Source organism: Pogoniulus pusillus, chromosome 18 (assembly GCF_015220805.1).
Source record: "Pogoniulus pusillus isolate bPogPus1 chromosome 18, bPogPus1.pri, whole genome shotgun sequence".
In the NCBI taxonomy this organism is placed as follows: domain Eukaryota; kingdom Metazoa; phylum Chordata; class Aves; order Piciformes; family Lybiidae; genus Pogoniulus; species Pogoniulus pusillus.
Window position 1 is genome coordinate 9053804 of NC_087281.1, and position 12101 is coordinate 9065904.

The window sequence follows — 12101 nt, forward strand, 5'->3', positions numbered from 1 at the left end:
GTTCTTCCTGCTTACTATCTTGCTTCCCATGTGGAGCTAGGGGAGCTGGCTGGCATGACAACAGCTAAACTTCTAGCAGCTCAAAGAGTACTTGACAATTGTTTGTTTGATGTATTCTACATGTACCTTTTTGTTTTGTTCCTTGTGTGTTTCTTTTTGTTTACTCTCTTTCTTCATTAAGGAATTAAGGAATTAAAAGGTACTAACACCAAATCTAAAACAGCCATATGTGATGGTTTGGGTGTTACCCACCCCCCCACACTTTAGAAATACCCAACTAAAAAAGAAGATATCCACCATATTCTTGGCTGCATCTGAGGAAGAGTAGTTTTTACAATGAAGTGAGGATTCATGCTTTCACCACTTCAACTGAAATTTGACTAACAGATCACCTAAAAAGAAAAAACTACACAGCATAATACAGTACTTCCTATTTCTAAGCAGGAGTCAAATGCAGATTCTGCTTAAGCAGTATTTAGTATATGCAATACCATGCCAGTGACATTCATACCCAGTGAGAACCATTCCAAATTGTTTGTCAACAGTAAATCAGCACTTTCTTCAGCCCAAACAGCATCTTTCAGACCAATATTCCTCCACCATATTAATCTCTCAAGACCACTGTGCATTTTTAGTACTACATTAGGGCTCTTATACAAAAACAATCAATTAATTTATTTGCATAGAGCCTTTAGTTTCTTGGTAGTAATCCTTTACACTTCTCTGAACAATTGTCTTATCTTTGAAGAGGCAACTATTCCACCCATACACTCTTTTACTGTACTGAGCAATCTGATGAGGGGGCTGACACTGTGATACATATTGATAACACAGTGAAACAGCAGCAAATTCTAGAGAAATCCAGGAAGAAAGCAGAAATCTGTTTGCATTTCCACTGTTCAAACTCAGTATTTGGATTTTACATTAAAATCCATAGCACTGTGTGGCATCTTTAGTCATAACTGTAAGTCATTCTAGAAGCCCCTCGCTCAAACCCTCACCACTCACTGGCTCTCTTTTGTCTGTTAGTGCTCTGAAGGATGCATGGTCACTTGATTTGAGATGCCTACCTGCTGAGGACACCCTCTGTATAAACTAAAGCCCTCACAAAAGAATGCCATACTCCACCATAATGTTCCTATAGTATTAATACTCATTCCATTGCTTGAACTTACAATTGTAGAGACAATTGTTGCACCTGTATGAGATAAAAAACGTTGGAAATGATAGCCAAAACGTAAAGTATGTACTAAGTGTGTGTGTGTGAGGGACAGTCTTGATTTAAGAACCACTGAACACTTAAGATTGCTTGCTAAATAGAAAATAATTGCATTTTAGTGGTTCATTATTGCCTGACTCTTCATTTATTCAGTAAGAAACTTGACACTACAGCCCACTGACCTATGCAGATATAAGACTGCACTGCTTTAAGACTATTTTGTAATGCTATAAAATGCATTTTAATTTAAAAAGTAAATATTAACTTTTAAAATAAAAAACAAACATACAAAATACTAGCATTTATAAATATTAGAGTTATTCTCTGGTCTTTCTTTTCTCCAATCATAGAATCAACCAGGTTGGAAGAGACCTCCAAGATCATCCAGTCCAACCTAGCACCCAGCCCTAGCCACTCAACCAGACCATGGCACTAAGTGCCTCATCCAGGCTTTGCTTGAACACCTCCAGGGACGGTGACTCCACCACCTCTCTGGGCAGCCCATTCCAATGGCAAATAAATAAACATCATAATGAAAAACTAGTTTTTATTGAAGTAACACAAATATGGTTTTGTAAAATCAATAGAAATTATAGTAACTGCTAAATTTTATTAGGAATGCAAATGTTTCAGAAAGCTGTATGCAATGAGTAAAGGCTATACCATTAAAAAATAAAACAAAATTCACACTCTCAGTGGGAAAAACCCTCTAACATTTAGCAGGAAATGCTAGCAGGGAATTCATTGCCAGTTCAACTTGTACTTGAATCTGATAATTTTTGAATGTAAACATAATGAAATACAGACAATATTACAGATGCACTGCCAGCATAAAACCCTCACACACTGTAGTATCCTACAGTGTGGTAATGACCCATGGAAAAGCACACAGGTGTAATTTAGATTTATAGCTACCACTCTTCAGATAAATTTTGGAATGGAAAACCAGTGAGAAAGGCTTCCTTGAGATGTTTTCAGTACCTACCAAAAAATCCTTGACAATGATTCAACAAATCTATCATCCTCCTTAGCTATGGCAACAGCAAAGTATGTCCAGTGAAGTTAATTCTGTGACTTTTCACCTATGGTTAGCACAAATAGACAATAAAGCTACAGAAAAAGAAAATTTGATCTTAACCTTAGTAATGATCGCTCAAAACTTGTAATGTTTAATGATATAAACCAAATAAAATTGTTGTAAGAATACAGCATCTGCCAAGCTAAATCAGCCTAATGGTCTGTTAGGTAGTCTTTGTATTATGGTATATCAGATGCTTCACAAAAGTGGGGGAAAAGCCCCAAAGCATGGAAAGGTTCTAGACTTTGGACATGAAGGTCTCAACCTAATCTCACGTAATGAGATAATGATTGAAGCACAAAATTTTATATTCCTTCTCAAATTTGTTAGTGGCTTGTCAGTGTCTGATTTTTAATTGCCTACAAAGCAAATTGCAGACTAACTGCAGTATCTGGCACTTGAATGTCATCAGTGAAGCCCCTGATCATTTTTAACTGTGGGGAACATAGAGAGGAAGGACTCATCAAAATGACCTGAATTGTGGATATCCCAAATTCCTTCTAAACCTCTTTTCCATGGTACATCAATCTAAGTTTTGTAATCTTTTACATGCAAAGTCTGCCAGATGTCTAGTCAACTAGTCTTTGGTTCTGGCAGTGTTCTTAAAATGTCCTACTCCAGGCTTAAATTTATAGCTGAAATAACAAAACATGAATTAGAAAGGGTTTAAAAAAAAAAATCCATAAACCAAACAACCTTTCTGTAAGTCACCAAATTCCAGTCACCTAAAGCTTCACTGGAATTTGCATGAACATTTAGTTCAGCTGTAGAGCAAGAGCAATACAGTGCTTACCTTGCAGATGAGCGAGGTTTGGGCCCCAAGTCGAGCAGACTGGACGCACTGGTTGGCTCCTTTCCCTCCAAAACCAACAAAAAACTTATGTCCAAGGACAGTTTCTCCAGCTCTTGGCAATCGTGTGGTAAAGCTATTCCAATTTAAAACATGTACATACGTTAGTGACTGAAAGTAACAAACATCTTCAAAACAAAATTTACAATCTTGGCATTGTAAACAGTCCAACAGCCAGACACTAAGACCAAAAAAAAAGCCTTGAAAGACCTGACATTCTGTCAGTTTAAGTTTATTCTTCGTATGACACCCAGTTGAGCTTCTCAATTATTACTCAAGCAAGAGATTGCATTTCTTTTGTTCATTGTTTCATGTTACTACAGGAAAAAAAAGTACTTGATCCCTGAGTTTCCCCAGTGCTAACTCACTAGGAATAAATAACAAATTTATAGGTCTCACTGCTCATGTTGTTTTTCTGTAACATTCAGTTCAAGTTTACATATTGTTCATTTAATTTCACTATATGTAATTATACCTTCTTGAACTGCTCTAAGTAATTTTTCACTTTGTTCACACCCCTTAAAAATGTAGATCATTATCAAAACCTTGCTCTACTCTGCTGTAAATCAAGTATGCTGCACATATTTAACTTCTAGGGTTTTTTTTCTATTATAAAACAAGCTTTACGACTTCTCAGCATTTTGTTGTCTCTTGAATGCAGTCCAATTACATTTACATCCTTCTGGAGATGAGTGCCCAGAACCAGATGTGCTAATACAAGCAGAGGCCCATCAGGAGTGTATTCTGGTTTAATTTCCACTTTAGACAAAAAAAAAACAAACCTAAACCACCACCACCAAAACAAAACCGTAATTTTGTTAACTCTACCAGATGCTTTGCTATCTCTAGCAAAAGTTGAAAGGAAGAGAAGACACCACTGAGACTATGTGGAAAAATTTCTCTGAATGCAAATGGCTAGCTTACTTTTGCCAATTCTATTAAAATACATGACTCAATGCTGTGTTTACAACACTTAGGATTACCAAAACTTCTGCCTCCTCAAGCCATACATTCCAGGCACAAGGTTTAAAAATGTAATTCCTTCTATCTCTTAAGCTACAAACAAGTTTACATGTGTAGAGGGAAGGCCTCCTACGATGCACTAGCAACCTGTTCAGTCAATGACAGTTTGCTTAGACAGGTTTCCAAAAGTCTAAAGGATTGAAAAGGAAAGTGAGGAAGGAGAGTTTGAGAGAATGCAGAGGAATTTACCCCAACAAGAAACAGATAAACTTCAGCTCTGTTTGTCAATTTACAACATTATTCTATCAATAGAATATCTATGCCAGCCCTTCAATTCAGAAAATAGAATATTGATTATTCTATCAATAGAATATCTATGCCAGTTCTTCAATTCAGAAAATAGAATAGAATATTGATTATTCTACCAAGAGAATATCTATGCCAGCCCTTCAATTCAGAATATAGAATATTGATTATTCTATCAATACAATATCTACATCAGCCCTTCAATTCAGAAAATAGAATATTGATTATTCTATAAATAGAATATCTATGCCAGCCCTTCAATTCAGAAAATAGAATAGAATATTGATAATTCTATCAATACAATATCCATGCCAGCCCTTCAATTCAGAAAATAGAACAGCATATTGATTATTCTATCAATAGAATATCTATGCCAGCCCTTCAATTCAGAAAACAGAACGGCATATTGATTATTCTATCAATAGAATATCTATGCCAGCCCTTCAATTCAAAAAAAAGGGTGCCATGCTCCTGAGTTATCAAATCACCAGAGTGCCTTCTGAGAGTGTGGATATTTCTTTCCAAGGTTATCCTACAACTTCTAGGGCATACTGGTGTCATTAATTCTGTAAGGTTTTGCAGACAGAATGCAACTTGATTAACTAAACATTCTCAGGAAAAAGAAAACATAGTTATTGTATTAATTTTTCAATTCCAGCATCCATCAGTTCAAAGCTTTAGAAACACTTGAGAAAATCTAAAATTAAGTTAGCAAAGCCAAGTAAGTCCTAAACTCCCAGAAATTGTTCATTTGGCTTTGAAGGAGTTGTTAGAGATTGGTGCTTCACCAGTAGCTAGTTTCCAGCAAGTATGCATTCAAACTCTTAAGTTGGGATGTGCTTGCGAATAAAACACCACAGAATTTAGTGTGAGAGCACAGCACCCAGACAGTATGTTCACTTTGTGTGAATTGCCATGGAGAAACCTTGGCTACAGCACTCATTTGTTTCCAGTGAGGCAGAGATGGAAACATTCAGTTGGGAAATTCTTGAATGGTTTTAAATTAAAATTCAACAGCTTTTTAGAAATAGACCTACAGGTATTTAACATATACACAAAAAAGATTGGTAAGTTAAAACTGTTTGCCCACAGCAGGTAGGTTGTTTACAATGAGAAACTCTAAGGTTTCAGGGAAAAAGGTGTAATAAGCATAGACAAATAAACTTTATTAATGGTAACACCTATAATTTCTCACTATTTTCACCATTGGAAGCCAAAGTAGTGGTGGTTATGGACCAGAGAACAAAGGCCAAAACAGTCAGCTGAGGAAGCTCCTATTCACACAGTGCCAGGGTACTGCACACACACTTCTAAAACTATGTGCCACTCAGCAAACAATAGTTGTTTCACCCAGACATGGCAAGAAATAGTAATAGCAGGTCTTGGATAAATCCTTTCATCCACAGATCTCACTACACTTTAAAAAGCAGAACAACATCAACATCATAATTCCTGTTTTGTTGGTGTGAAACTTCAAGTCGTTCTGCCTTTTTGTGCCTCAGATCAGCCAAGAAGCCAGTGGCAAAAAAACAGAGATCAGCTTAATCCACTAGCTCACACTGTCTTCTCATTTAAATTCTGCAGCATGAAAATAGTATCAAGTCTTAATTAATTTTCCTTCCTTAGGGTGTTTTTCAGAATAGAATGTTTCCACAAAACACTAATATACTTTTAAAGAAAGATTAACAACTGTGACATCCCAGCAGACACCTGCTAATTGTGCTGCTCCAAGTTCATATGCATCTTCAATCAGAGAATCATAGAAAAGAATGATTTAGGTTGGAAGGGACCTCAAAGATCATCTAGTTCCAATCCCCCACCATAGGCAGGGACACCTCCCACTAGAATAGGTCACTGAAAGCCTCATCCAAGCTGTACTTTTGAAGAAGTACATTCAACCATACATTTTCTTGTGTTAACAGTGACCACTTCTCTCAGTAACGTAGGCAATTGACATGCAACTCCAATACAAGCATTATAATTGCACTGATGAAAAAAGAGGCTTAGTGACCACAATATTTCGAGCAGCATGCCATAACAACTGACTGTGGGGATCAAACAGCTTGTTGAAGATAGGGAGATGACCTTTTCTATTGTCTGGATGGAAAGGTACATGGTAAATGGCAATGGATCAAGTTGGAACAGTGTCGTGGTGTGCCTGATAGGCCCAAAATAGGCTTATACATGTCCTGGCTTGCCCAGGCATGTTTTTTTGCTCTTCTTCCTTCTGTTATGGGGAGAAGCAATTGCGGGAAAGAAGACAAAAGAACCAAAGAACCTGGAGCCACTAAGTCTAAGAACTCTGGCCTGCCCAGACTGGTCTTGGTCCTGTGGTAAACAAGGTACACACACTTAGCTTGTGCCTGCCAAATTTGGGTAAAGCAAGCCTATGGCTTCACCTAAAATGGTCAGGCTTGGCTAACTGCCGTCCTGATTGGCCATTTTGTGTCCAAAGGCCCATTAATCTTAGCCTAGGTTGATTGAAGAAATATACAGGTAAATGCAGTGTGCTCTGCTGTGGTCTGCCATTGTATTAGTGCCTATTGTTCCCTGCTGCTATTGCTTACTGCCTTACTGTTTGCCTGGAAGCTCCACTGTCATGAGTTTACTAGGAACAGACTAAATGCCTCCAAGTGATCGGCCTGCATAGCCAGTGACATTGTGCACTGAACATCACAAGACATCCTGCCTACATCTGAAAGTCTCCTGACAAGATGAGAAGTCCTGGAGATACACAGATCGTCCAGAGGAGCCAGGAGACGAGGTCAGAGATTGTCTGCCTCCTTTCTCCAGAAGCCTGGGAAGAATCAAGTCTCAGTGGCCAAGAAGACAGTATTCCCTGAAAGCGTTTGGGTACTGTCTGGGGTTGTGGCTAGCCCCCATGAGTCAGGAGACAGTATTTTGTGAGTAAATGCTTAAAGCCTTTCTAATTCATAGAATCATAGAATCAAGCAGGTTGGAAGAGACCTCCAAGATCAGCCAGTCCAAGCTAGCACTCAGTCCTAGCCACTCAACTAGACCATGGCACTAAGTGCCTCATCCAGGCTTTGCTTGAACACCTCCAGGGACGGTGCCTCCACCACCTCCCTGGGCAGCCCATTCCAATGGGAAATCACTCTCTCTGTGAAGAACTTCTTCCTAACATTCATCCTGTACTTCCCCTAGCACAACTTGAGACTGTGTCCCCTTCTTCTGTTGTTGGTTGAACCATTGCCTTCTGCCATAAGCAGAAGGAGCTCCTTGAGTCCATCTAGTGGGCAAGCGGTATATTGACCGCAAGCGGCATTTGGCCACAAGAACAGTCTCTTCCAGTTCAATTAATGTTTATATATTTTGCTTATTATTACTAGATCTAGTTATCATCTGTAAAATATTGCCATAACTGTGTGAAGAACCAATTATTATTAAAATTAGTGGTTGGGGGTGGTGAGAGTTCTGAATATCAAAATTAAGAAACAATATTAATTTGGGGGAAAAATCTTGAATTAATTAATTTCCCCATCATAACAGTGATTTACAATTAGCTAATTGTAAAAATAGGCTAACAGATGAGGTAAGAAAGTGGCAAGTTCCTGTAGCACACTGCAAACAATCCCCCCCACCTTATTCCATTTCAGGCATGATTGCAATCCTTTCCAAGCAGTTCTCCACTCCAAAAGCCTTTTTTTATAGCACGACCCCCCACTTTATTCCATGTCAGGCATGACTGAAATCCTTTCCAAGCAGTTCTCCTCTCCAAAAGCCTTTTTTTGTAGTACACTCTAAACAAATTCACAATACCAAGCTACACATAGCATGAAGGTTTCACTTTCCCTGAAACAAGTATTTAAGATTTTTTTTCTAATATAATGCAATTTTGCTTGCCACTAAATTCTGTAACTACTCTAACTTTAGATTCACACCAGACAATTTTAATGAGCATTTCAGGCCTCTGTTATGAGCAGGCAATGATGAGTAATCTGTATGATTAAGGAATCCTATAAATTCTTGGTTTATTGATAGAGCCACAAAGAATATACAAAACAGCCTAAAAGTCATGAAACAGATAATGTTACTCAAAAACTAGGCTAAAAAAGTTAATTAGAAAAACCTTTGGATCAGCTTTCAAAATCATTACATCAAATGTTTTGTGTCTCCATTTATAACTTTGACATAATTTGAAAACACTGACCTGAAAACCCTAATTTAAGTTGCTCTCCAACAGGCTGCCCTGTGCTTATGGGACAAATCCCACTCAGCTTTGAGAGGATGAAAGGCACAACGGATACTGAATTCTTACATCTTACAACCAACCAGTGTGATGAAGGAAGCATGGGAAAGGGAGAGAATACATTAGCAGTACTAGCATAAATTAATCCTGAAATTAATCATTGTTTACGTCTAGTTCTTGACACCTAACCAGAGTCTGTTCATTGTTTTTGACACATCAAAGTACTATAAATATGTATTATCAGTGTTCAATAAAGCCGATGGAAAATCATGCCCTCCCCTCAACAATTTTTTCCTCCACCATTTCTCTTGTATTGCTTTTATTGTTTACAAAGGTTCCTAATTCAGAATATTTGTGTTCCAAGGGTCATTTTAACTAAGATCAGACAAATGGTCTAACTTATGGTCCAGCAGGTAGGGCAGGCAAGAATTTGCAGGACTGAGAAAGTAAATGAGGAGAAGAGCAGGAGTGCATTTGCTGGCCAGAGTACTTGCATGTTGCAAACACTGAATGCTATGTAATTAAGGTTTAATTAACTAGTACAGTATACTTAGCTTACAAGACATACTGAAGTAAAGCATGATGTATCACTATGTTTCTGCAATGTATATAAGAAAAAATACATAAAATTTTCCCTAAAAATGCCAATATTCTCATTTAAGAGAGGAATATAATGTATAGGTTAGATATCACATTATATAATGAGAATCCAGCACAGAGCCACAAAGATGATTAAGGGAATGGAACATGTCTCTTACAAGGAAAGGCTGAGGGAGCTGGGGCTCTGCTGCTTGGAGAAAAGAAAACTGAGAGGTGACCTCATCAACGTGTATAAATATGTAAAGAGTGACTGCCAGGAGGCTGGAGCCAGGCTCTGCTCAGTGATGCCCGATGACAGGACAAGGGACAATGGGTGGAAGCTGAGGCATAGGAAGTTTCCTTTAAACATGAGGAGGAATTTTTTCACTCTGAGGGTGATAGAACACTGAAACAGACTGCCCAGAGAAGCGGTGGAGTCTCCCTCTCTGGAGATATTCTAAACCCACCTGGACGTGTTCCTGTGTGATGTGGTATAGGTGATCCTGCTCTGGCAAGGAGGTTGGACTGGATGAGCTTTTGAGGTCCCTTCCAACCCCTGACACTCTATGATTCTATGATGACTGTCACTTACATAGTATTAAAAGAAACATTAAAACTTTTTTTTTTCATTCCTGAAGAAAGGCAAAGATACTTGAGCATCTTAAAACAGTGGCACAAATACAGCATTTAGAAGTTCTCTTTGAATGACTGAACAAACCTGGCTCTTTCTCTCCTGGGAATTCCCTACAACAGGGAAAATCCCTGTAAGATTAGAGTAGGCGTAGCTAGCCACTGTCTAGCACATACAATTTACCAGGCTTTCAAGATTCTCAGAAGTGAATAAATACAAAGGAGAGAACAGTTCTGGTCTCTGACTAGGAATATTAGTACAACATTGTGGTGAAAAAGTCTCAGACCTCTTTTGGATTTGGCTTAACATTTGGTTTAGCCTTGGTCTGTTTTGTCTAGCTTAATTTTCAAAGATTTGAACATGTGCTATGGGAAAGTATCCATAACACACAGACAAAAAGACCACAATTATTTTCAAAATCTTATGTTCTTTACTCATTTAAGCTTTCATCTCTTTTAATAATCCACTAAAATATCTTATTGGAATGTAGAAACGTTCCAAGAATTATAAAGAGACTACCTCAGGAATTTACTTAACTACAGCTTGGGTTAAGTATGAGGCTATCCGGTTCTAGGTTCTTAGACTCACTTCAGATCTTTACCGACTTAGAAAAATGTTAAGAGACAATAAGAAATCATAGAAACCCTCTATTTTTAGTTCCCTCTGTGTCCCTGAACATGACAGGATCATCCTTAAAAAACAATTTAACTTTTCAGGCAATTCAAATAGCTGGTTACTGCTTGGATGTTTGATGGTCTGGGTTGTTTCTCTAGCCTATAGTAATGAACAGTGTAGAAACACTACCAGAGCTGGTAGCATGCAAAATAACTGATGCTTAAGGAGCAGTCCCTTTGCAGAACAGTGCTGAAGAACAGTGGTGGAATGAGATGCAAAAGCTTTATCCATTATCTCTTCAGATTTTTTTTCAAACCTGTCTGATTTTACACGATGCATGGTTTGTCACCACAATGGATGATGAACTGGTTCAGAGCAACAGGAATCTTTTTAATTAGTTCTGCTATCACAGAAAAAGTATGTTATTAAATATATTGTCATTAAAAAAAAACAAAACCCAACAAACACCACAAACTGTTTTATAGACCTTACTACTGAATGGGTAAACAGCTGAACTGAAACAACTGGTGAAATCTCTAGCAGCAAAGAAAATTAAATGAATGGCTGAGAATGAATGGCAGATAGGAAGGCCTCAAGACTGACACTGTTGTCTCACATGTGCAGTCAAAACCTCAATTTAAAAAGACCAAAATGCATAACACATTGAATGAGAACAGATGTCCACAGCTCTTCAAGAACTTGAATGAACATTTCCATTGACTCTCTGCATGGAAGCAAATTTAGTCTCCTGGATATTAAGAGATGAAGCAAATAAGAAGGCAAATGTCCTGAAGCATTTACAGTAGCACACTGCACCACACTGCAGTTAAATGATGATATCACTGAGAGATCCAAACTCCTAAATTGTCAGGTGTATGAAACTTTAAACACAAAGACTTATTGCACTAACTCCCAAAAGCTCGCTCATGAAACTACAAACCTGTAGCTTTTCTTCACTTCATTACCAATTTAATTCTTGGGAAAAGGAAGGCACAAAACTGATGAATTCATAATCTGTGGAATCTTTAATTCTGAACTTGAGCCTCTAAAGAGATTTAAAAAAAAAAAACACCAACAAACATGAATCTATCTACAGATGTCTGAGTTTCAGCAAACATTCCATCATCCTCACCAAACATTTGTTTTGTATCTAAGCAAGACTGTGGACATTTTCAAAATTACTACTCTGTACTTTTGTTTGCCTCCCATGTTGTTCTTCATTGATGTCTCCCAATTATATTATTTTTGGAAGTGCAGTTACATAATTATTTTCAAGGCAATCTGATGGCAATGCTAGAATAGACTGTCTCTGAAACGCGCTGTTCTCACCCAGGACTGAAAAAGGCTGCCTACAGTTTCTATGCTGAACAGAGTATTACATCACGATGAAACACCAGGGTTAAAGCAAAAAAACACTGGCTCAAAACAACCTTTGCAATCCAAGCTAAGAGTTGGTCTGTTGGAAGGCAGGGGAGCACTGCAGAGGGACCTAGACAGGCTGGATGGGTGGGCAGAGGCCAATGGGAGAAGATTTAACAAGGCCAAGGGCAGGGTTCTGCACTTTGGCCACAACAATCCCAAGCAGCACTACAGGCAGGGGACAGAGTGGCTGGAGAGCAGCCAGGAAGAAAGGGATATGGGGGTAATGGT

The 12101-nt window shown here is 38.2% G+C and overlaps 1 protein-coding gene across 1 annotated transcript in view; it reads right to left on the reverse strand.

Moving 5' to 3' along the window:
* RBKS (ribokinase) overlaps nt 1-12101 on the reverse strand; it is an 86092-nt gene that overhangs the window by 60012 nt on the left and 13979 nt on the right. The window contains exon 2 of the mRNA XM_064158351.1: nt 3091-3223. Within this exon, the coding sequence (XP_064014421.1) occupies nt 3091-3223 (133 nt within the window). The remainder of the gene's footprint in view (nt 1-3090; nt 3224-12101) is intronic.